The sequence below is a fragment of the Rosa chinensis genome, chromosome 2, assembly GCF_002994745.2.
Source record: "Rosa chinensis cultivar Old Blush chromosome 2, RchiOBHm-V2, whole genome shotgun sequence".
In the NCBI taxonomy this organism is placed as follows: domain Eukaryota; kingdom Viridiplantae; phylum Streptophyta; class Magnoliopsida; order Rosales; family Rosaceae; genus Rosa; species Rosa chinensis.
In genome coordinates this window covers 56,899,193-56,925,414 of record NC_037089.1, presented here as the reverse complement: position 1 = coordinate 56,925,414, position 26,222 = coordinate 56,899,193, and the positions used below count along the sequence as shown (strand labels likewise).

Genomic DNA, 26,222 nt, shown 5'->3' with positions numbered 1-26,222 from the left:
TAATGTGCATATTGTACTCAGGTAAGCACTTTTGCTATTAACAAATTTTCGTCATCATCTCTGGGACGAAATGGATTCCTCTCAGGGCCAAGACTACGGACGACCATGGGAGTGCATCTTTGACTTTATAAAAATGCCTAAGCATTTATTAACACGGTATACAAGTTATGAATCTAGACAAAACCGTGTTCTCCCAAGGTCCTTCCTCTCAAACTCTGATTTTAGGTGTTCAGCGGTTTCCCTTAACTCTCGTGGGTTCCAACACAAACCGCGACAATTGCAAATCCGGAACTTGTCATGGAAACGTGTGGGCATAGTTCATCATATCCCTTCCCAATCAAGCAGTCACTTTAGTGAGCGTTTCAACCTCGTTGCAAACGCGCTCCATGGTCTAGAGCCACTTGACTTGGGTAAATGAAGTTCACAAGAACCTTCATTATATTCCATATCTAGATCCCCATAAAGATATGTAGTGACCACATTCATAAGTTGCATGTTCAGTTATTCGGAAACTACCAAACTGACAAGGTAATGGAGTACAATGACATCCATTATGAGAGAATATGTCTTCTCGTAGTCGATTCCAGGGCATTTTATAAGAAGCCTTGCGCCATGAGGCGAGATTACCATCTCTTTTTCTCATCGCGCTATCTAATGAAGACTTATTAATGTCAACAGGTTTTATGTTAGGAGATGTTGGCATCTCAGGCCCGAAATCATTCCTCTTCGTTAGTGAATCCAATTCAATCTGGATCGCATCTTTCCATTTAGCCCAATTTTCTCTACGTTGGCATTCTTCAACGGAGTAAGGTTCGATGTCATTGATCTCAATAATTCCACGTTTTCATGTACACTAGTGTAATTCGTAGGGATCTCTATATTATCAGGAATTGGTTCTAACATTGAGGATCCCCCAACGATGTCTCTTGGACATAATCACAATCCAAAATATTCTCATGAGACGGATTTTGAGCATCAATGATCAATGGATCAAGTTGTGTCAAACTCGCTCTCTTCTTAGGGCGAGAATCCATCGAACCTATAGGTCTCGTACGCTTTCTAGCGGAACCCATGGCCTATGACGCCATTATGCCACCTTTGTGGCGTCACCATACCACCATCCATGGTAGTAGTGTCGTACCCATCTCCTCTGGGTGGCACCATGTCCTCTTGTGGGGACATCAATCCTTGCAGACATGTTTGCAGCTAGTATATGTGATCTCGTCACTTTTAGGGGATCAAGATGAGACATAGTGGGGACAGACCACGACAATTCCTGTCGTTCCTGTTGAACATTGACGTTCTAATATCCCCCTAACGACTGGAAGACTGTCTCATCAAAGTGACAATTCACAAATCCAGCGAAAAAGAGATCGTCTGTCAAGGGTTTTACATAGCGGACTTATGGTTGGAGACTTATGTCCAACACAAATATATATATATACACACACACACACACACACATGCATTCATTGCAATGACTCATGTTGATGTGCTGTGGGGGCGCAATTGGCACATAAACTACACACTCAAATATGCATAAGTACGAGATATTAGACTCGAACCCAGTCACTATCTGTAACGCAAATAAACATTGAGTGGCTGCTATGAGTGTAGACGAATTAGCATAGCTGCATGCGATATTGCATAACCCAAGCGGAAATATTGGTGCGCATTACCAAAGTCCGGGCTACCATCATAGTCTTTTAATGGTGGCTTTTCCGCGAGACCAATTGGATGTGTTCATGGGAATATGATACTTGATATCAATACCCAATGATATGCAATAGTCATCAAAAAAATTCAATGTAAACTCTCTAGCATTATCAAGTCAAATTGACTGAATGGGATGATATGGGTAGTGAGCCCGTAGCCATATGTTCTGGGCTAGGAGTTCATCATAAGCAGCATTACGAGTGGATGATAGCGCGACACGTGACTAGCGTGTCCGCACATTAACCAACACCATAAAATATCTAAGCAGTCCGCAAGTTGGTTGAATCGATCCACAAAATCCCCTTGGATTCTATGTAAGAATGGAATTATTTCTTTAGTGTCATTTGCATAGAATGGTCTTGATACTAAAAAAAACAGGCTTTACAGAAGGAAAGATTGGACTTATAATCAACCAATGAAGGTTTTGGTTGAGCCACAATGTCACAATTTACTTTGAGAAGTAGAGAGAGGAGCCAAGTCTCCATACATGGCATCAAAGCCATGATTTTGCCGCAGGGGGATCACGGCGCCGGCGTTGGCCAGCCGGTGGTGCATGGCGGCGGTGCCCAAGGTGCAGCGACGGTGCAATGCTCTCTTTGAATCGACTTTTGATTCTCACTTCTCTTCGTTCTGAAGAAGAGATGTCCGTGTGAAGTCTTTAGTATCACTGATCATCATATCAAGGGTATCCCAAACGGTCATGCCAAAGCCTATATGTGTCAGAATCCCATAAGTCATCTCTCATGACATGGTTGGATTCAATGACTCGAATATTGGTTGCATACAACCCACTAGAGTAACACATAAGTTTCTCTAATACTCGTTTATGTCCGTAGTCATTAGAGGTGATGCAAAAGAACTCTTGTCCATTCTCACAATGTGTTTCCACATGAAAACCATTGGCTTTTATATCTTTCAAATAAAATTTGAATTAAGGTATGTCCAAGACATTAAGTAAAAGAATCGACACTTTATTAATAGCCAATGATTACATCAAAGTTTCTTAACCGAAGTCTAATCCAAAATAAAAATCAAACTTAGACAAATTAAAGTTACTCAATCTGTTTGGTAATTCCAATCAAATATGACCAGGGAAGTAGAGAGAGATGTCGGTGGAGCAAGGTTCTCTTAAGTACCATTAATCTCAATCACTTTCCTAGACATCATACTTTATTGGATGCGCCACTTGAGAGAGAGTTAAGATAAAATTGTCATTTATTGATTAAGGCATAATTGCCATTACATAATTTTTGGAAAAATAAAAGACTATTCGAAATAAAAATCTGAGGCATTTTGTCTTCATCGCCAGATTTAAAGTCTTTTTGAACTCAATGTCTTGATCACCATTGATCAAGTATTCCATAAAACATAATATAGAGGATGCTCTCTTGATTGAGGCGTATTGACGCAATATAAATGGTCCCTAGGACCATTGGCGTTGTAATAGTGTTACCATGGCCAAAAGTGGCGCCATGGTGTCCAACCCCCAACCCTCAACGTCATGACTCCTTTGGTCATGTATTTGCCAACTTTGGCGATGACCTTCATGGGCATGTTGATCATATCATCCATGGCGACATCTCTAGCCATTGAACGGTGCTCATGGTAGCCATCTTGAGGCCTACCATATTTTCCATTCACAAAGTTTGTGGCTGTGCCTTTCAACACATGCCATAGCTCTAATTAGCTAATGGAAATTTGTGATCCGTCTTGCATTTACATGAGTCTGGAATAAATCAAAAGACCTCATAGCATAAACAGGGAAGGTATTGAGGGTTTTCTCAATTAATTGTTCTTCTATGATAGTTTTTCACAGGCATGCATCAATGTCTGATGCGGAGAGCTTCTGAACAATATTCCATAACTTTTTCAAAGTTAGGGAAGCAGAGATAATTCCATCATGCTTCTAAGTTCGGAAAATTGTGAATGTTGTTAAAACATTCACGAAGCGCTACCCAAAGGATTCTAGCGCTATCCTCATTCATGTACTCAAACTGGAGTGTCATCTCCATGTGGCGTTTCATCAGGGTAAGTACCCTGGAATTATCTATCTCAGTTTGTGACTCTTAAGCGGTTCCTTTATAACAGGGCTCTTGGATTGTAGGCAATAAATATCCCGTGCCCGTAGAATCCAATGGAGTAAAATCGAGCTCGTTCAAGTTTGATATCCAAAAAGGAGAAACAAGAAAGGATTAGTTTCGGAGTCAATGCTTCCACGAAAACTAATATTAAGATTTCCAAGCCTTAATGCTACCAAGAAATTGATTTCCAAGAAATTTGGATTAGACCGAAACAATGATGTTTAATATGGTCAAAAATAGATGCTTGCGGATGCTCTTAGTCTGAAGATTGTGAACACTCTTAGTTCATTGATTACGAACGCTCTTAGTTCTAATATTATGAACACTCTTAGTTCATTGATTACGAACGCTCTTGTTCGTTTAGCGTAAATCCCCACAATTTCGCTTATTAAATAATTGAACTCATGTTCGTATATGGCAAATCTTGCAGAAAATAAAGAAATTTAAAAGACAAGAAAGCAGGAACTTTAATCTTTAAAACTTGTTGCAATTCGGAGCAGATTCGCTTCTGAACAGCTCCTACTTTGAATGGTGTACAGATAGCAAAATGACTCCAATGGGACTGAAATTTGGAGATCAGATAGAAGAGGCAGAGACGAACAACTTTGATGAAGGAAGAATTTTGATCTAGGGTCCCAATCAAGAAGTTTCAGGGCGTGCAAACATGCTGGTCTGCACATGAACGAGCGTGCTGCTATGTTGCAGGGGCAGCAAGCGTGCGATAATGCTGCAGGGGCAGTAGGCCGCACACGGGTGAGTAAGGGCTGCAGGAGCAGCGCACGGTATGGCTAGCAAGGGCTAGGAGCTTACGGCAACTTTTGGTGAAAGAAATTTCGAGTGTTAGGGTTTGCTAGGTTTTGCGGCAGCTTTTTGATTTTTAGGGATTATGGCTCGTGCTGATAACGTGTTGTAGTGAAAAAGGAATTGTAGAGAGAATAGATGGGAGAATTGTGTGTGTTCTATTATTGATAACAGAAGCCCTTTATATAAGGATTTACAAAGTACATAATCTTGTCATACAAGGAAATAGAATCCGAATATAATTAGGAAATCTAGGACCTTCTCTCCTATTACAACTCTAGAACTAAACCCTAGTTTGAAGAGGCACACTCAATGTCGATATCCTTCAACAGTATCCAAGTAGAAGCCCATGTTATAAAAATTTGGTGGAAAACAAATGTTGTTTCTTTTCTTTAGATTGGAAGGGGAAGACATTTTATACACAATAACGTACACTTGGCTAGACTGCGTGTTACTCTAAGCTCACGTTTGGTTACCGAAAAGTAAGCATCAGGAAATGAAACGTTTCATTTCTTGGATACAAAATAAAAGAAAATACTTTCCTAAATGAAAGAAAAATAAGAGAGAAAGTGGTTTTTTCCCAAATGAAGGAAAATTAAGGAAGAAAGTGGTTCATTCCAATCCCCAAAAATCACTTTCCCCCCTTCTTTCCTTATATTTATTACTCATAACATATTATTTTAATACAGTGAAACAATTTTATAACTTATCTACTAACTTTCTTTATGTTACCAAACATCAAAATTTGAAAATTTCTTATTCCAAATTTGTTTAGGATGAATGATATTACATTAACATTGAGTTTGCGAAGGAGCTCTCAATTTACTTTTCCCTTCTGACAGTCGGATAATAGAAAGCTCTATTTCATGCATACAGCATACCACCAAACCACAAGCCATTTGTTCTTACAAAAATAAAACAAGGATTTGCAAGCAGCATACCTTTTACACAGTAGTTAGAATATATGGATACATGAGAGAACACCAAAACAACACATAATCTGGAGGTTTCCAGTGAAAATTTTTCTAACTAGTAGGACAATATCCAGTCCTTCAAATACACAAAAACAAGGATATTGGCAACATATGGAGGAATATGCAACAAGCACCCAACTTAAAGTCAATTCAAAGGTTTCAACAATGCCTTTTCCAGCAGCTACGGTGTTTGCTAGTTGCGGTTCTTGCACTTCTCCATAGCCCTTGGAGCTGCAGCCAAGAATAGAAAGAGATAATTAGAAGCTGGGATATGCAGATAAAGAAAGCATACACCATGGAGCAACTGAAAGAGATTTAGATTTAGTTTCTGATTTAAATTTGGTGAAACATACCAAGTCCAATTGCTTCTGAACCTTTCATGATCCTTAGTTTCCTACACGTCTCAGTGAACATCCTACACATATACAACACTGATATCAAACTATCGCACAATTCACAAACGGTAAATGAACTTAGATCAGATGAACTAAAAAAATGTAAGATACTCCAAGGGAAAGCTAAGGTGTATGTCTTGTAATCATTATTGTCATGCATAACAAAACTTATCTGCAAGATAAGAACACTACTGTTCATGGATCAATGAGTCAATCCAATATCAGTCAAAAACAAACAAATCTCAATCGTATATTACGGTGGATCTATTCCATCTGCTAGTATTTTCAATTCTAAAGCACTGTTCATGGAGTTCAGATCTGAAACTTACCCCCAAGGAACATCACCAACAAGCATCCAGTCATCGTCCTTGTCTTCAAAAGTAAGAACGTATTCAGAACCATGGAGAAGATCCATCAACCGACTCTCACTCAGGCCATCCTTCTCTGGAAATCCATTAGAACTGCACTGCCCTGAATCACAGCCATTCATAAACAGATGTAAGTACCTATCCCATCTGGTTTACCTCATTCATCTTATATAACACCGGACATCCTTTTTAGGCAGCTATTCTTGTTCTAGTAATAGGGACTATCAAGTCGAGTTCTTAACTTATTAATCATGTTTACCAGGGGCCAAACTGCTTATTACAGGTTTTATTAAACACCAACCTTAATTTATTTTCTGGATCAAACCCTATAACTCAGTCAGCATGTGCATGCCTGCCTTGCAACTGATAGAGTGAAAGAGAAAGAGAACAGTACCAATGGTGAAGCAGCTGAACATCTTCTCCAAAGCCATAGAGAGTTCCATGTAGTTGTTGTACATTTTAAGGTCAACCTTCCTTAGATATGGAGCACCATCCATGCTAACCTTCACATAAAGACACCCAGACCCTTGTTTTCCCTCAGCATCATCAGTGTTCTTTGCCAAATTTGAGGCCATGGTGTTCTTTCGAAATGATCGAATTGGGGGCCATCCTACCACCTGTGCCCTGTTACATATGATTAATGTCAGTAATCCACCAAAGTACCACTTCTGTGATGAAAACTTCAAAAGATTGATGAATGGACAGCTATTGAAGTCAAGACAATCAAATAGCATCTACAGAGAAAATTACTCTATGGAGAAGATTATTGCAGAAAGCACAAGAAAAAAAAACACTATAGAACCAGAAAGAGCATAGGAAGTACAAAAATTCAGGGAGGAAAACCTGAGATATAAAAAAAATAAACATATCAATTTACTTACTAAATCAGCTCATGTACAGAAATTAGAAATGTGCACTTCAAGCTGAAAGCCTGAAACATTTTGGCCCAAAAAAAGAAAATATTTATACCCAAGAAAATGAAACTGGCAATTTGTTTCTCTTCTTTCTGGATCAATTTTTTTTCCCCCATACTTCTCTTTAGAAATCAAAGTTTCCTTGTAAGCAAAGGGACATGTGAGGTACAAAACTAGCCCAGCAAAAAAAAAAAAAAAACTTTTAAGAAATGATGAGCAAAGAAGTAAGCTTACTTGGCAGCAGGAGGACTAACATGCTCAGAGACCTGAGACTTCTGCTTCTCTTGGACTGGCTTTGGTGACTGAGGAACAACAGAAGCAGCAACCTCTTTCTTGGTTTGTCCAGACACACATAGCTGTTGTGTTTTAGCATTACTCTCACCTTTAGGAGAGAACAAGACTGCTCCTTTATCAGCTTCAGATCCATTACTCATACGAAAAACCCATTTCTCAGAAGACCCATCAATGGCATCAGAGAAACCCCTCTTAGCACCAGACACAGGGTTGGTTTTTGAAGGGTTTAGAGGATATCCATTTTGCTTATTGTCCTCCAAATCTTTGCGAAAAATTGAAAGAGCAATTCCTGGTTTTCTCTCAGGAGAGTGAGAGCCAGGCAAGCCAAGCCTCAGCTCAGTCTCCTTGAGGTTGAAAGCAGAGGTCTTGACATCCTCTGTAGTTGAGTGGGCAGAGGAGGAGGAAGAGGAAATCCTATCAGAGCTTCTTTCCATTGAAGAAGTCTCTGCTAACCCTATGTAGTCATGTTCCAGTGGTACAGACATCAAGGTGTTTCAACCAGTTTTGAAGCCCAAGATATGACACTAGAAACTAAATGAGTTTAAAGAACTGAGAGAGAGTTAAAGAACTGAGAGAGAGAGTAGGCAGAGTCTGGTTCAGTTCTAAAGAGCTCTGGTTATGTTGATGAAGAGAAGAAGCTTCTTTTAGCCTTTCTATAGCTGCATTATTCTCTGCTTTTTTTGCATTTTATCAAAAACTCTTGAGCTTTTTCTTTATTGCAGGTTTGCAGCAATGATGAAAGTAAGTAGACATGGATTAAGAATTAAAAAGCTATCTTTAAGCCTTTAATGGACTCTAATACTAAATTAACTGACTGATTTAAAATACTTACAAAAATAAACAATGTTTGTATCTAAAATTATAAAGTTTTAGAAAATAGTATTCTCCTGATCAGTTACTGTTCATACACAAACTTTCGTCAATCACTTCCATCAAGTTTCAATTGATTTGTTTGATTCAGTGGTCATTGATTGAGAGTTTCGTGATTAATATTACAGGTGAAAAACATATCAACCTTTACATATATATCTGTATAAATATCTAAAATTCAACTATTCAAGGGATGATCCATAATCAAAACATACTAATTCTTAATTAAATAGTCAGAATTCTTACCTCCCACTAGTTTGTGACCAACATATTTGATAGGTCTTTGAGTTCGTGTGTCTGCGACAGTGAATTAGTTTGGCTTTACTAAAATACCCTCATGGACTTCAGTTCGAATATTGACTGGATGAGTGCGTTACTAACTCACTAATATATCGATGTGGCTTACTACCTCACCCCAATAAATAAATAAATAAATAAATAAATAAAAATCAAACTAATTCTTAATTAAATAGTCACATATACTGCCAATTAATCCATAATACATGTTCCTCTTGATGTATGGCAATTATCAAATACAAAGAAACGACTACACAGAGGGTTTTATATGACCTTAATCCACTGAGAATTGCAGAAGTAGCAAGCACAATCAATTTTATATGACATTTATGCTATGAATTACATATGTAAATGACAAACAATACAGCTATAAAAAAAAGGTTTGGATTTTTATAATGGAGAGTAGTAGGGGATACCACCGACAAAAGTCTGCGCATTCTCCGGCAACCTTTTAGATACTGTTCCCAAATTGCTTATTGATTTATACTCATTCCAACCAAGAAACAATTCCCAGTAAAGGGTACCCACCCCCACGGCGCAGGTTAGAAAAGAGACATTGTTTGCACGGAATGGGATTGTACACTGCCGAATACACAACAGGGAAAGGGATTGGACAAAAATGCTCCACTGTCTTTTTCTTTGTCATGACAAATTTCAATTATCTGTTATCATTGCACTCGTTTCTTCCCCCCACTTGTTTGCCGACTAACCAAGCAGGATATTTCGGTTAGGCCTTCTGAATTATTCTAAGTGGGGAGAAAATGTGGTATTACGAAATATTGAAATTCCGGAGTTGGAAGTCATTAGATTGTAAATTATTTACAATGTGCACCACTCTAGCAACTAATCCTAACGATTTAGGGTTTCAAAACCGTAATCAGGTGTTTTGATTAAGTTCTTCGGATTAATATGAGTGGTGAGAGAATGTGAGGGAAATAAGATTAGAATTATAGACTAAATCAGAGGTTCAAGCTTCTCCGATATAACAAGAGATAAAAAAAAATGAAGCTCTAAAAAAAAAAAAATGGGAGTATTTTGGTTTAGTGTGTCCGTGTGATAGAAAATTATCTCAACCGTATACGTATGGGTTTTCTCTTTGGTTCATAGAGACTGATTATTTTATAGAAGGGTTTTGCAAATTATAAGATTTTCATGACAGGGCCAAAGTGACGCAGACGTTAATAACGTCATTTTTTCAGTTTTGTAATTTTGATGTGATTCAGTGAAATTATACAATGTGTTAACGTATTATATGTATACAATTGCTTTAAAATGATAAAATGAGTCTTCAAAATAGTAATATTAGTCCTCAAAGTGGTAACATGAGTCATTAAAGTGGTAAAGTGAGTATTCAAAATGATAAAAATAGTTAATATATTAGAAATATTAACACATCATAGCCTTACTCCTGTGAAATAACTTTTCAAATAACAATCGGAGTAAGCTCTAGAATTAGGTTTCATTAGATTATAAATTATTTATGATGTACCCTACTCTAAAAGCTAATCTAATGACTTATGGTTTAAAAGTTCCAATATTCTGAAGCTCTAAATATCTCATCTTCATCTTAATATCTCATCTTCATCTTTCCAAATACTTCATTACATACTTTCTTTTTCTTTCACTATGCACCCTTAATGGATCCCAATTAAAAATCTGACTTACTTTTATTTATTACGTTTACCGTCTGACGCAGTCAAGTGTCGGGTGAATCTTTGCTTTTACCACGCCCGTATCAACTGTAATAAGTGTGTATCCTTAAATGGGAACGCGTGCAAGAGAATTGACACTGTACAATTACAATCTGATGGTTCAGACTTGCCCACATCACCATACACGGTAGTTAGGGGACAAAACGGCGTTCTGGTACTGGCGTTGACGGAAGTAAACGCTCATCATTATGCAAAGTGACAACGGCAGCAAAAGACTAACATTGGCTGTTTAACAGGGACTCTCCTTAAGGTAAATAAAAGGTACCATTGACGAAGACAGTGCTTTGACTCGTTTGTCTAAACTAGTACAAGACATCATTATCTAGTTTAGACAACCCAAAAAGAATATTAGGGCTCATTTATTGATGAATACTATATAAAATGTGTTTATAACTCTCTTTGGCTTTTCAATCCCAAAAAAAAAAAAAAAACACTCTCTTTGGTTTCAACATTGATTATTCTTTTTTTTTTTTCATCGAGATTTTTTTTTCTCTTTGTTTTCTCTGCAGTCAAGTTCCTTGGACAATGATAGATGGATATGCATTTGGAGAATGTCTTCTCGTTAGTGGTTTTTAGTTTTGATTGGGCGGTGTAGTACTCCTGATGGTGGCGGGCAATGCATGGAGAGTGTTGTTTGTTAAATTTGTATCTAACTCTGGGATTTAGGTTGAATTTAGATATCAGGGTGATTTCTGGATTTTTATCTTACTACTAAGTGCTTGACTCTAATATTGGATTGGTTTTTAGATCCATGTCAGATTAGATTAAAATTTGGCGAAATCTAAGTTTCGGGTTTGGGTTTGGACCTTTATGTATTTGCGACTATGATTCATATTCAAATTTTGGATGATTTTGAATTTTATTTTCTAATGTTAACCGACAATATTTTTATAGATAGGTATGTTAATATTTCTTATACATCAACTATTTGTACTACTTTGAAGACTCATTCTACCACTTTAAAGACTCATTTTGATAACTACGAAAATTTACCACTTTAAGGACTCATATTACCACTTTGAGGACTAATATTACTATTTTGATAACTCATTTTACCACTTTAAGGAAATTATATGCATGTCATAAGTTAACATATTTTAGAATTTCTCCCTTATACCGGTCTAGATAATGGAAACAAAGATGTTAATCATTTTCCAATTGTAATGTCGCGTTTAATACGGGAAAACAAGACTATAAAGCTAGAATCAAAATGTGATCATGAAAATCTAGTTATTTATCAATTTCCCTTTCCATAAGATTATGTACATTGCATTTGTATGAATTGAAGAGCCGCCTAGGCGGCCACCCATACTTACACTCTGGATGAAGGCTATTAGCAATTGGTAGGTACACATTATTTTCTTTCATTTCATTTTCTTAGGCTTATACAAACTGCTGCTTCCTCAATATCATAATCTCAAAGTTCGAACTTTGAGGCTCTAATATTAAAGCCAAACTAATAAGATTAGCATATACCTTTTTAATCAAATCTAATTGTTTACTCTTAAAAGTTAATACACACTGCCCATAATCCCCACATACAAGATGCTGTCACATCTTAAAGATAAGTGAAATCAGAACTACCAATTGGGTTCACACAAAATCAAAATCCGATGCTCATAAGCATGCTTAGAATCAAATCCCCCTTGATTTTTAATCTTTATTAATGCTACCCATTTAGTTAATATTAGGTGTATAAACCAACAAGATGACAAGCATAATGAACGTGCCGATTATAGTCAAACTTTGTGTTTTATATGATGCAGTAAGCAAAAAGAAAATTTCATTCCTGTTATGAAAGTAGAAGGATCCAAAAGGCTTGGAATCAAATTTTAGATATGCATAGCCTGGCTACTAATACTATGGTATACTATAGCTAGCTAAGTTTCCACGCTTAATTGAGATGCATTTCGATACTATAGGTACTAACTAGCTTCTCATCATTTCAACTTTTACTATTTTTACTTTCTATTATTTAAAAAACAAAATTATACATAATGATTACTCACTCCTAAAATATGTGACGAAAAAAGTCATTAACTAAGCAACCTCACATGTACGAGTCAATGATAGGTCTTGACAAATAAGAACGTCAGTCTCAAAACTCTCTTATAATAAATTATAGAACTCGGAATGTCAACACTATACGACGCCTTTGTTGAAAAAACATAGAGAAACTTACATACACCCTTGAGGCGGTACATGCAAGCTAGGCCATTTCAAAGAATCTCTCGTGCTTGACACGTCATGAGGGTGTATGCCAAATTTGAACCAGTTACAACAACGTAACCCTAGTAGTCTAGTAGATGACCAACGATGATTAAACATAGAACTGTTTGGCCATCGCAAAACTCAGTCTATTCCACATAAGCAGAACAGCCAGAACTCCTCATGGAAAGGACCGACCGTAGTCTCTCTACCACACATCACCATTAGCACCAAGAGAGCCGAAATCGAGCTTAGAACATAACAGACCAAGCCAAAGGACTATAACCACCATCGTCACCACCAAACCGAATCTAGATCCAGACGTAGCACACATGGCTGACACCATGTGGTGATGTGGGTCTCTCACTTTTGAACAGCAAATAAAAAAAACTCGCAACTTGTAAGAAGGGAGAATCAAACCCTTAACCTTGCATCTTAACCAATTGATTTGGCAATACGTACACTGATAAATATTCAAATAACAAATTTTGTTAGAGGGATGAAAAAAAAAAATTGTAATAAATTTGGGTTTTTTTTTTATGTTAGGTTTCTTTAGGATGGGTATTTATTTACTTATCACGTAATCTGTTTTTCCAAATCATTGTTTTGAAATAATTGAAAAGGATGAATAATGTTTTCCATAGTGCCTCCTTGCCTTTGTCCTTGCCTATGCTCTTGGAGCAAGTTTATCTGCCACGGGCCTACGGCAAGGGCAAGGGTGAGAGCTTTTTTTGTTTTGTTTTGTTTTTTAATTGTTAATATAACAACAACCATGATAAAGGTAGAAGAAGAAAAAGTTATTGTCGGAGGTAAAAAATAAGAAATTTGCACAAACCTTTAAAAAAAAATTCAGCTTGTTTAGAAACATTAATCTTTTGTTATGATTTAATTTCGTTTTCCAAATTCGAGGATTGAAGATACTGGATGGTGTGTTTTGTCACTAAAATAAAAAGTAAAAAGAAATTATGTTTCACTAGTTTTTTAGCAATGCTAGCTATATTTTAATCAAATTTTAGCTAAATTAGCTAAAAAGTTATTTTGGCTAACTATTTAAAATACTTCTGCATTAGTTCTCTCTATTTTAGCTAGTTTTGAATTTATATTATTTTTTCAATAAAGATTAAATAGTTTAAATGTATTTATAAATTACATAAAATACTCTAAAAGGAATTTTTTTAATTATAGAGAGTCTTATTTCTAGGGATGGCAATGGGGCGGGTTGGGGATGGGGATCACAATATCATCTCCACCCCTAGGGTCATTCTTCACCCCCATCCCCGCCCCAATCCCCAATAAAAATATATTGGGAATTCCCCGTCCCCATCCCCACTGGGGACTAAGCCTCCAAACCCTCCCCAAATCCCCAATATGAGTTTAATGAATAAAATAACTTTTTTCTCATATTGCCTTTTTAAAAATCAAAATCTACAACAAATAAAATTAAAACATGATTAAATTCATAAATTATAATTCAGTTAGTGCAAAAGTTAAAACACCATTAAAGTAAAAGTGTATGCATTAAAGTAAAGTAGTAAATGTATATATTGTGATTTATATTATAAAAAATAAATAATATATGTATATATTATTGGGGCGGGTTTGGGGATGAGGATCACAATACATCTCTGCCCCATCCCCAATCTTAGATAGTAGGGATTGGGGATCCCCATCCTCATTCCCCATTTGTCCCCGAATTCCCCCCCCCCCCTCCCAAATTAGGGGCGGGTATCCAATGGAGCTCCGCCCCGCTGGGGATTTTTGTCATCCCAACTCATTTCGCTCTCTATATTTAGGAGCAAGATAACTAAAAGTTAAAATAGAGAATCACTTAGAAGTCTGATACAGCTGCGAAAATAGATAAAAAATTAAACTTGCTCTCAAACATGCTAAGGAGCCAAAATAGAGAAACTAATACTATAAAATCAAATAATATTTGACTGTAATTTTTATTCAATGTAATGATATATTTAGTGTGAAAACAAAAAACAAAAAAAAACAAAATTCGCATTAATTCAGATAACCATGTACTTGGATAAATTCAGACCAAAATGTCCACTAATATATGCATATATCATCACACCGATGCTTGAAAATATCAGTTGCACTAGTATCAAGAATAGCCATGCAACAGCCAACCTGTGTCAACATTCAACTCTCATACGTCCTTTATACACATCTCTGTTGAGGATGTTGAGATGAAGCATGTTGGATATTGGTTGAGAAGTATTTTGGTTTTGCTCGATGACGTGATGTTTTATTATGAGGTGTTAGCATATTAATTGACTGAGCATGAATTATGGTGTCCCAGTTGCTTCCCACGCCAAGTAAAAAGGTGCACACAACTTTAATTAGTGACAACACAACTTGGTCCCTCCAATTTCCATTGATAACCACTAGCTATGTAGCTCCCGTGAGTGCATTTCATACGCATTCACTCTCATCTACCCTATCTTCCCATTTTGTTCTTGATCCTATGTTTGTACATAAATGGTATAATAATGCTTATAAGGCACTCAATTACCCTTTCATGCTAAGGATGATCATATATCTGGCTTCCATATGAGGTTGATTCAATCTATTTTATGTTGATCTTGTGTTTATATCTGATTTAAAAATTCAATTATGAGTGCTTGTGAGTTGTGATATGTTAATTATTTAGAATTACTGGCGTTGTAGAGGTTACATGTTCAAACCTTACTGACATCATGAAAGTGGTGGATAGAAATGTCGTTTCAATCCAAAAAAAAAAAAACACGTGTGAGCACTTATGGGCTCATAAGAAATGTATTGAATTGATTTAGTATTATACCATTATTCGAATATTAAAATACATACAAATTTTTGAATAGAAAATATTTCATTTTGAACTCTAAAACAACATGGCCTATGTGGTCTAATGACATAAATTTTTCTTTTTAAGTAACATGATTTAAGTTTTACTCACAAATGATTAGTTGTTGTATTCTTTTAGTTATTATATAAATAATGTTCTGAAGAGATTTCTGATTTTATTTCAGAAAATACTCTAGATGTTTATTACAATAAGGGGTTTAGGCTCAATGTCCCTCCCCTTATATTCGACAGTTTCATTAATCAAGACTTAAGGGCAGCCGCACCAGCACTTTATTTAAAAAATAATAATAATAATAATAATACTAATAATACATAAATAATGTAATAAAAAAAATCTAAAATGAAGTTGCTTTGAACTTACAATACACTAGTAACATAGAAGCATAAACCACATTAATATTTGTTTTTTTTTTTCTAATATAAGTCAGCAAAGATTAAACAATATTATCTTCTCTACAGTAGTCTAAGAGTAGTTTCGAGCACCCACACAATTTTGAAGGAGACCGCCTCATCCGTTAATAGGTGATGAGGCATCAACATCCGTTAGTAGCATGTGATAGATATTCTAGTTGAATATTTTATTATAAATCTTGAAATAATATATGTAGTATCATTTGAACTAATGACAAAAAAATTTCACTAATAAATGCGAAATTCTCAGCATAAACTGTTTAATATTTATCTATTTTTAGAGAGATAAGAGCATCTCCAACAGAGTAGCTAAATTTAATTTTTAGCTATATTTAACTATTTTTGAAGCAAAATTCAGCTCCAACAGACTAGCTATAGCTTAGCTATATTTAACTTTAGCTAAATTGGCTAGCTATATTTAGCTAGAGAATCCTACATTGCTAAAGCAAAAGTTATATTTCTCTTCATCTTTTGTCCACATGTCAGTTTACGATTCGATGAAACATAATATATCACTTACAAATAGCTATCATTGATGGAGCAACATTGTTAAATCCATAGCTATAATTCACAAGTTTAGCTAAATTTAACTAAAAAATACATTCTACTGTTGGAGATGCTCTAAGAGCAACTCCAACAGCTTCCCTATAATTTGATTTTTCTCTACTTTAGGGAAAAATAAGCCTCTTTTGCTCCAACAGATTCCCTATAATTATCTCTATTTTAGGGAAAGTGAGGAGAGAGAAAACCAAATTCCCTATATTTACAGCAAACTCCAAATTTTAAAGAACAATATGGAGATTTTATAGATTACTGTAAACTAGGGAATCTGTTGGAGTTGGAGAAGAAAAATAGGCTAAAGGTTTGACTTTTGCTTCTCTATAATACAAAAATTATAGGGAAGCTGTTGGAGTTGCTCTAAGGGATTAACAAGTGTAAAGGTCATATTCTATTTAAAGTTTTAAACTTCTAATTATTTGGGTGCTTAGCATAGTTGCATCGTACGTCACTGATTATTGCAGCCTTTTGTGGCTATTTATATCCAAGATCTTATGTAGGATCTATCACATTGTTCCATTTGGAAAACAAACTTATGATCTAATGGCCGTTTTATTTGACTAGGAGCATAAGGCCATGATGAAGCATGTGACCATAAGTTGGAGGAAACCCTACTTAATGCCTTAGTATCGTATATATACTATGCAGGGTTTTAGATGTTGATATACAATCTCTTCATCCCACTCATTCTCTTTGGTTCAATTTGACATTGTTTTAAAGTGTTTCACTTGTAGGGTTCAATTGCCTAAGCTAGCACACAATTTTCCACATTGAGCACAATTTGCAAACTAGATAAGCTAACCAACCCTATCCATTTATATATATATATATATATATATATATCAACCCTATCTATTTAAAGAGATTCAATATGTTGGCCAAAAAGAAAAGAAAAAAAAAAGATTCAAAATGTCCCCAATATTCCTTTTCAAAAACTCTGTTTTGTCATAGTGCTGAAATTCACAGTATTTTAGGTTTACGTTAGCCATAGGTATTGATGTGGATCATTAAGCATGATCCAGCTTATATTTTTCCGCCAAATAATATAAACCAAATATTTAAAAAAAAAAATTAATCTCACACTAACTTCATAAAAAAAATTAAAAAAAAAAACTTCGTAAAAAAAAAATATAACACATCAATGGTTGTCATGTTATATTGTTGGATCGTGATTACATTGACTTGATCTTAATATATTCGTCGTCGTATTTTTAAGAGGACGAGTTCAGTGATATTGAGGGCTAAGACAAATTCATAGTACACACATGTGAAACTCGAGGAGTACAATGAGACCTTACCCTAGAGACACGCACACCCTTCAAAGTTTACACACACTATAGGACATCTGGATGTAACTACATCCACAAACCAGAAAAAAAGATAATTTCGAAGCCAAAATTTGTGTCTGGACATATATAAGTCTTAAGAAACTCATTTATAGAATGGTGAAATAGTGTCGAGACAACAAGTGCTTGGTTAGTTTTTCACATGTCGAATTCCCTCTACCGACTTCCTGGCAACTAGTTGCTGATATTTCCAAGTGATGGCTTTCAGTTTTAGTAACAACAGTGAAGCCAGAAAGGGTCGCTTTAGCATTGCACAGTAGCTCCATATAGGTGCAGAAATAAAATGGAATTTTTCTTTTATGATTGAGACTATACATGCATATTGTAAGATCAAGCATTGAAGGCGCTTTCAAAATGATGAACATTCAGATCCTTGATTCGAAAGTCTGATCGAGATAAGAATGTCAATATCAGCATCCCAATCTTTTCGGAGCGGATGAAGCATTAGGGACTCGAAAGTTCTAAAACAGTTTGGGATTAGACCTCATTATTAACAGTAAGGTAATGTTTAAGCAGATTAGTACGTGACTAAGACAAATTATTGGAGATCGAGGGCCAAGTCTGCAGACTCTGCATGATCCATTCATCTGCATAATATGCTTATACAGATCTTGCCAGTTGCCACCAATAATGCGGTAGATAAGGTTTCTAGGTAAATCGATCTAGACCACTAAAATAGGTATGGAATTATGGAAACAAAAGCAAAACTCACCATTGTATGCATAATGCTTTTTCATTAATATTCACCTCAAAGAAAATGATGAAACCAAATCACATACGCAACTGCAGAGTCTAAATTTTGAGGTATGCGATATTGGGAAGGGTTCCTTTTTGGTACATTAGTGCAAACCAACTTCATGTAATGAAGGTTCAATGGTACGTTGATCTATCACTATATTAAGTTAGTCTACTACGTAGGATCGATCTGCATTTTGCATTGAAGTATTAATGCGTTAATGTACTAACTTTTTGTGGAGGATTTAATACTCAAATGTTTTGTCTAGGTCCTCAAAAGTTAGAAGCTTTCATTCAAAATCATCTAGCGTTCCAAATATTAGCAAAAGCGTCTAAACCCTAAATCATATATACTTCAAAGTAATAATACTTAATCACAGCAGGATTTAGCAAGAACGTCGATATGTCCGAGTGGTTAAGGAGACAGACTCGAAATCTGTTGGGCTTTGCCTGCGCAGGTTCGAATCCTGCTGTCGACGACTTTAATCTTTTATTCCCTTAATATTTTTTTCTTTTCTAAAGGATAAAATCGTCATTACACATAAACCCCATCAAAAACCCAGCAATTTTAAGACCCACCCTTTCCTGTAGCTCTTCGGTTTCACCTACCTCATCCATGGCGTCCTCTCTTCACCCAAACCCGACCACCTTCCTCAAACCCGTACCCAGACCCAGACCATTCACAACCACGCCCACCCCCACCGTCGTCCGCGTTCCCGTACGGTGCGGCCCACGCGACAAGCGTGGACCCTTGGTCAAAGGCCGGGTCCTCAGCATCGAGGCCATCCAAGCCGTCCAAGCCCTCAAACGGGCCCAAAGATCCGACCCGGACCCGGACCCATCCCACCTCCCCGCCCTGGTCTCCAAAACCCTCTCCCGCCTAATCAAGTCCGACCTCGTCGCCGCCCTCAAAGAGCTTCTACGGCAGGATCAGTGCCACCTGGCCCTCCAGGCCTTCTCCGCCTTCCGATCCGAATACCAACCCGACCTGTCCGTCTACGCCGAGGTGGCTTTGGCGCTCGCCAGAAATGGGATGGTGGAGGAGATAGACACTCTGGTTTGTGAGCTCGAAAAGGAGAGCGGAGGAGTCCAGTGGGACAGTGATAAGGGGCTGATAAGGTTGATCAAGGCCGTCATTGGGGCCGACCGGAGGGAATCGACGGTCAGGATTTACGAGGTGCTGAAGAGGAAAGGATGGGGGTCTAGTAGTTTTAAAGCGGATGAGTATATGGTTAGGGTGTTGAGCAAGGGATTGAGGAGGCTTGGTGAGGCTGAACTAGCTGATGAGGTTGATGTCAAATTTGGTCCACAGCTGTTATTTCAATCTTGATCCTTGTGGTTTGGACCCTTTCTTCTTTTGATGTATCAGTTCGATTTTATATAAGAGCAACTTCAACAACTTCTTTATAACCGCTAAAACTGAATAATTTATATGATATTTTTTTTTTTCCTGTATCTATTAGGAAAACTCAACATCATTCTCCGATAAGTTGTAAAGTAGGTGTAAGAATCCAGACCATGGATGATTTAATGATAAAGAATGATGCTTTCTCTCTACTCAATAGATGAATGAATTATTCTACACAGCAAATATGATATCTGAATTTTCGGATGTTACTTTGCCCCCCTCAAATAACAGGTGATGCTTATAGATTATAGGGAAAGAAAATAAATGTTACTTTATTTTGTACTTTTTTGCTTGTACTATAAAATGCTTGCTTCTCCCCCTGCGATTATCATTGCTTTTGATTTGGATTGTTGGCCTGCCGCTGCATGGCGACAACTGGTTCATTGCATCTGGAACATCTGAAGGATGGGACTGCTGCACACCGTGTTCTTAGGCAGTAGTAGCAGTATCTGCAAGCATTAACAGTAATTACGTTGCGAGTTGTATTGCACCACAAATCATACTTTAAATGACCATTTGACCAAGTGAAGAACATGTTTCGCTTATTCTGTGAGCCAAATTTATCCAAAGTAGTGCAAAACTTGGGTTCAACATTTCTATAGGCTGCATAAGACATCTTATTCAGTGTACTTTTCTTTCGAGAACAATCATGGGAGTGATGGATTTAGTGTTCCTGGTTGTGGATCAGTGCACCAGTAGTAGGTTGGAAAATAATGTTAGTTATGTACCTGTGCTGACAGGGCAGAGCGAAAAATGGAACGGTTGGACTGGCCTGGCAAATGGGGCAAGCAGAGTCATCCTCTGTTGAACTTGAAGATTTATCCTTGGAAAACAGGCGAAGAAAGTTTTTCACAGATGATGAGTTGAGAAGAGGAAGAAGCAATAATAACATCTCCTGCAATCAGCACAAGAACAATTTAAATTCTGAAAACGGTTATCTAGAAATCCCTAAAGTTAACAACCATACCAAGCACATCATGACGTAAAGAATGAAAATAAAATTATTCAGGACCAAAGTCTAAAGAAGAACACACACATACATATCCAACAATTATATATTGCTGTATTCTACTTTCGAATATCATCCTATACGAAGGCCATACATTTTGAATTCTGCAATACGGATTGATAGATCAAAATCTAGAACTTCCCTTTGCAAATCCAAAACTCTCACGATGCTTTTGCTTTGTCAAATGGATTACAATTGCGGAAATACTTGCTGTAATCTACATCCATACGGTGATGTTTGGTTTGTGTATTTAAAACCATCCAGATACATGCCAAAAACAAACAAAACAGGCAGGGAAAGAGCACACAGCCAGATAAAATTGATACATACAGCTGTTACCAGAGAAGTTTAAAGAGAGACAATTATTTTGCTACACACACTCGCAACCTGATTAAAGAACTGCTTTGTTTAAATTTTCCTATCATGCAAGTATCAATTGAGAGTTATGCTTGATAATCTGTTTCCAACTCTTTGCATATCTAAGTTTGTTCTATATATACTGAAAATAAGAATACCACAAATTCTGAGCACTGAGTATGCATACATAATGTAATAAGAGGGAGAAGCATGTTAAAAACCTAAAGGTTATGGATCTTCTGGTCAATGCTATCTATTAATTCTTAATATCTAATTGGTAAAACAAGAACTTCAATAAACGATTGTTCTCCGTATCTCTTTAATAAAACATTTATAGCTCATCTGTATAGGAAAACCACTAAACATCACAACTGCCAAACAGAGTTGATTATTCCCCCAACCAAAGAATAGATTACTATTCAGTTTCCTTTCATGCACATCCATAATGTTGTAAAACTCCAAGATCAGCTAAATGAAACCTAATTAAATGTTTCGAGTCCAAAATACCTACTACCAAATCTGCCATAAGTTTCATAAACATCCTTATTGACTTGTTAGTCATGGGTAATCAAATACGATAACCTACCGAGAATTCATTCCATACTAACTGGCGGTTCATGTACTCAAAGCTAACTGCTCGGTTCATAATTGGGCTCCCATAGACCAGCCTAGCTCTTAAAGCTCTTTCAATAAGAGTCCTATACCTGCATCACAACATGTGAATGAAAGCTGTTTAGTTCTATAAAGCTCACAGAAATATTATTGTTCTTGGATCACCTTAAGAACTTTGCATGGAAAGATTCTCACATTATTTCAATACAAATGCAGCTTTAGCAACAGGTTGACCTATATACAATGAAAGTAAACAAATCGAGATGAATATCAAAAGGTTCATGCAAGATTGAACTAACTTTTGATTTTCATTCAACATAAAATGCGAGGTCGTATGTGCGGTGAACTTTTCAATATATCCAGGAAGAAAACTACAAACCACCAACTCTAGATGCTGTGCACTTGGGCCTCTTAAACAATTGGTTTAATTTAACATGGATAGTTCATGGGAGTTAACAGAATCATCTCTCAAGTAAAGGCTAAAGCATTTACCTTCCGGTGTAAAGAAATAAAAGCAGGTTGCAAAATGAGGCAGCTTTATAAAGTCCTTCTATGCGTTGTATGAGAATCCACGCTCCTCGTGCCAGTGACCTCTGAAAAAACACAGAGAACATTGGTTATCCACTTCGATAGTCCTCCACATGTTTTACTGAGGGCAGCAAAAGGACAGGAAAAACTCAGCACCTGTTCAGAATCGCCCCACCTACGGAAAGCAGAGAATGATTGCAATCGGGCCCAGATGTATTGACCACCAACAGTGGCAACACAATACCAAAGCTTCTGTGCAGCTGTAAGTCCAGGTCCTTCCAACCCCGTCCTAACTGTAAGTAAGAATATATTCAATTGAGATGAACTATATAAACAAGCTGAATGAACAGTTCAACAGTAGACTGCTGTCTTAGAAACTATAAATTTATATACTATTGTTCATGGCAAAATATGAAACAAAGAGATTTTTGGATATGCCTGGTCACTACATTAGACCACTATTTGGGATTTGAAAACTTCTTCCACTTTAGATATCAAGAACTTGCGAATATTAGATGGATTGGTGTGGATTATTCAAGACTTAATAATGATCATACTCGTAAACTGAATATCATATGGAAGAAAGTAAACTTCTCTGATCTCTTAATATCAACTATCAAGACTTATTTGATCATTGCATATCACCTATGATAGGGGTTTACGGTCATTGTTAAAATTTATAAAAAAAAAGAATCAGAAGCATAAATGAGAGTAAAACTTCACTTCTGGCATGCTCAATGACAACAGACAGCAGACATATCAATCATGTAAATTAGAGTCCTGATTGCCTTTCAGTTTATTCAGGTCGTGTTCTTTGTTTATCTATTTTGCATAACTAATCAGATGAACTGTCTAGTATCCACGGTCAGCTTATAGCATATGCAAGAAATGCAAGGGCTCCTTACCTTTTCCTCTGGCTTCCAGTGCACGTTCGTCTCTATACCTCAGGTTCATGAGAGAAATTCCCGGGGTAGGCTTATCTACCCAAATTGAGAACCGCCAGATAAGAAACTCGAGGAAAGCATCAAGTTCCGCTTCATATTGAAATAACATTCCTGGCTAAACCCAATAAAAAGAACAGCTTTAGGATCCTCCAAACAGCTTCAAAATCTATATCATAAGACTGTTCACATTTAATATAAGCGACGAAGGATACCTTCATCAAAGAGAAGACCTTAACTAACTGTTCTTTCAACATGGCTGACATTTCAACGTCCAGTCTTGCCGCATCGAATTGGTTTACTCTAGATATTGAAATTGGAATTATTGACTGCAAAAGAATTCCTCAACAATAAGATAACCACAATTTCAAAAAAAGAAAAAAGTTTTACAAAGTCCATTAGCTCCACAATTTGCAATCAGAATACTTGGTGGAATTCAATTAAAGATGATAAAAAAAAAAATTAAAAAATCCACTAGCATCCTCAGCAATTCAATTTTCTATACAATAATTTCGATGGAATCAGAAAAATTGATACAAAAAATAGCTACCCTGATACCCGGAATAGATAAAGTGAGCAAATTTGAAAGCAAGAAAAGTAGCTAAAAAATTATGGTTCAAAAGGAAATAGAAACCTGGTGAGAGTGAGATTGAGAAAGTGAGAGATGTTGCCATTGGGGAATTAAGGTCTTGTAAGCGTGAACCCAAGCGTCTTCTGCTGGTGGTCTAGAACTACTGCCACTGCTACTGCTACCGCTCATTGAATAGTTGAGTTTGAAGGGTTTAAGCTCTGTTCTTCGCGATAAGTAATCAAATAAATCTGATTTCGAAATTGAATCTCGATGTTGGGGGGGGAGGAGAAAGAGAGGGGTTGGGGGTTGGAGGGTGGGTGGTGTTCTCAAAGCGCCCGGCTTGGAAAGGCGGTTTGAGGACTTCTGGGGTGAGCCTGCTAGTGAGAACCGCGGTAAAACCTGTGTTCCCTATCAACGGTTAAAGTGGATGACATAACTGCCACTACTACTGTTGCGTCTTCTGTCGAGTGCCGTTTACTTGGAAGAATTGGGAGTCAGCGAAATAAGGGAGAGGCTATAATATAATAAAGATGTTTAAAATGAGGATTTTTTTTTAATTAATGGTTTTGAGATTTAGTTTTTGATTATATTTCGATAAATTAACGGTTATATATATATATATTTTAAATAAAGGGGTGGTGCAGTTACTCTCAAGCCTTAATTAATGAAACTGTCGAATACAAGGAGGACATTGAGCCTAAACCCCTGATTACAATAAGTATCTGAAGAACATCTTGAAATATTATCGTGAGTTTCTACTAAATAACTGTATTCAACTGTTATATATTTAAGTATGCATGACTAGATCACTTCTCAAAATTTTCTTCCAATTTTTTTTTAATTAATGATAATTTCATTGATAGAAACACATGCCAAGAATGTCATTACAGTTAACAAAGGCGCCGCTCTGACGCTCTCAAACCCTAAACCTAAATACAGCGACCTGCGTCGTTGTCTTACGATCTTTGGGATCGTTTCTTCCTGCTGCTGATCCTCAAAATGGCCTCTTCCATTGATGCAGTGACTGCCAGTTTTGCAACGTCCCTGGCTCTGGCGGGGGGGGGGGGGGGGGGGGGTTGGCGATGTCGTAGACATATCTTGTTTGCATGGATCTGCACCACAGCGCATCTCCCAATCTTTGCTGCTAGCGAAGCCTCTGACGGCGAAACCGTATGCTGCCTCCGACCTCCAACGCCACTTCAGGAGGGTGTGGGTTCTTGATGGTCGTTTCAAAGTCCAGGAACGTGCTCACAAAAACTTTGTGTTTGCGTTTGACCTCAGGAAGGATCAAAATAGGGTGCTATGGGGAGGACCTTGGTACTTTAATCGTGCACCGGTGATTATACAGGAGTATGATGGTCTAATGGCTCCCGGTGCGTTGAAGATGGACTCTCTCTTCTTTTGGGTCCGGATTGAAAACATCCCGCCGGCGTTGGAGGTGAAACAAACCATTGTCAACGTAGCATCCGTGGCTGGTAAATTTCTTAATATTGATAAGAAGCTCTTTGACAATACTGGCAAAATTAGGGTTCGCGTCTCCCATGAGATCTCCAAGCCTTTCTTTCTCAAAAGAACTCTGAAGTTAGCTCCTGGCATTGTAGAGGACATATCTTATTTCTTTGAAAATTTGAGTGGCGTCTGTCAGATATGCCACTTAATCCTTCACGAGGAGGGTACATGCCGGCTGGCAACCCAGTCTGACCGGCTGCAGGATGAGCAAATGAAAGAAGGCACAAAGCTGGATCTGCCTAACACTTTTCAGAGTGTTGCAAATGGCATGTTTCACAAGGGGACTTTTCGTTTCAAAGGCATACAAACCCCGGTTTTGCCACCGCTGGCTCGCAATCTCTTTGGCACCAAGGATGTTACAAAGCAACGGAAACCGGTCATTCTTCGCAGTGCACAGCTAAAAACTTCTGAGGAAAGTGTTAAGGCACTTGCGCTGGTCCCTTTTGATGAAGCACAAGTTCTGCCCAAATAAACGGAGTCCCTGGATTCGTTTAAGCGAGGTAGACCTTCTTCACCGTATGCTTCTCCAAAGAAACTAAAATTCCTGCTAAATGATGGACTTGAGGGGAAGGGAGATACTTGCCTGCCTCTGAAAAAGGTGAAGCTCCCTACTTTGCGTTTTATTGCCCAATCTTTGGGTTTGATAAAAGCACCAGGAGGCATGCTTGTGCCTGCGGAAGTAGCGATGCCAAAGGCGGGCACTAAAACTGAACAAGCAGATACCAAAAAGAAGAGAGGCCTCCCTCTTGGGTCC

The 26,222-nt window shown here is 37.2% G+C and overlaps 3 protein-coding genes and 1 non-coding gene across 4 annotated transcripts; 2 read left to right on the top strand and 2 right to left on the bottom strand.

The window, feature by feature from the left end:
• Positions 1-5,434: 5,434 nt before the first annotated feature.
• LOC112190249 (auxin-responsive protein IAA27) lies at positions 5,435-8,266 on the bottom strand. Its single transcript, XM_024329671.2, has 5 exons — positions 7,484-8,266; positions 6,730-6,959; positions 6,297-6,438; positions 5,926-5,987; positions 5,435-5,803 (listed from the first exon to the last, which is right to left on the bottom strand). Exons 1-5 carry the CDS (start codon positions 8,026-8,028, stop codon positions 5,766-5,768), a joined length of 1,017 nt encoding a protein of 338 aa, XP_024185439.1. The 5' UTR covers positions 8,029-8,266; the 3' UTR covers positions 5,435-5,765.
• Positions 8,267-18,930: 10,664 nt separating this feature from the next.
• Positions 18,931-19,012, top strand: TRNAS-CGA. Its single transcript has one exon. It is a non-coding gene; the product is annotated as a tRNA-Ser (tRNA).
• Positions 19,013-19,149: 137 nt separating this feature from the next.
• LOC112184590 (protein THYLAKOID ASSEMBLY 8, chloroplastic) lies at positions 19,150-19,863 on the top strand. The gene has a single exon (XM_024322848.1). It carries the CDS (start codon positions 19,150-19,152, stop codon positions 19,861-19,863), a length of 714 nt encoding a protein of 237 aa, XP_024178616.1.
• Positions 19,864-20,059: 196 nt separating this feature from the next.
• On the bottom strand, positions 20,060-24,326 carry LOC112189181 (peroxisome biogenesis protein 2). The gene is made up of 8 exons (XM_024328458.2): positions 24,023-24,326; positions 23,604-23,717; positions 23,353-23,506; positions 22,604-22,740; positions 22,412-22,512; positions 21,894-22,011; positions 20,670-20,836; positions 20,060-20,390 (listed from the first exon to the last, which is right to left on the bottom strand). Exons 1-8 carry the CDS (start codon positions 24,146-24,148, stop codon positions 20,270-20,272), a joined length of 1,038 nt encoding a protein of 345 aa, XP_024184226.1. The 5' UTR covers positions 24,149-24,326; the 3' UTR covers positions 20,060-20,269.
• Between the last annotated feature and the right edge of the window lie 1,896 nt (positions 24,327-26,222).

What these genes read in the sequence shown, in the direction of transcription:
- LOC112190249 (XM_024329671.2), bottom strand. Translation starts at nt 8,028, where the DNA reads ATGTCTGTACCACTGGAACATGACTACATAGGGTTAGCAGAGACTTCT. An exon ending in GTTCAGCTGCTTCACCATTG is followed by an intron (nt 6,439 to 6,729) that starts GTACTGTTCTCT and finishes GCTGTGATTCAG; the next exon opens with GGCAGTGCAGTTCTAATGGA. An exon ending in GTTGGTGATGTTCCTTGGGG is followed by an intron (nt 5,988 to 6,296) that starts GTAAGTTTCAGA and finishes GTATATGTGTAG; the next exon opens with GATGTTCACTGAGACGTGTA.
- LOC112189181 (XM_024328458.2), bottom strand. Translation starts at nt 24,148, where the DNA reads ATGAGCGGTAGCAGTAGCAGTGGCAGTAGTTCTAGACCACCAGCAGAA. An exon ending in ACTGGAAGCCAGAGGAAAAG is followed by an intron (nt 22,741 to 23,352) that starts GTAAGGAGCCCT and finishes TCTTACTTACAG; the next exon opens with TTAGGACGGGGTTGGAAGGA. An exon ending in GCTCTGCCCTGTCAGCACAG is followed by an intron (nt 20,391 to 20,669) that starts GTACATAACTAA and finishes TAATGCTTGCAG; the next exon opens with ATACTGCTACTACTGCCTAA.
- LOC112184590 (XM_024322848.1), top strand. Translation starts at nt 19,150, where the DNA reads ATGGCGTCCTCTCTTCACCCAAACCCGACCACCTTCCTCAAACCCGTA.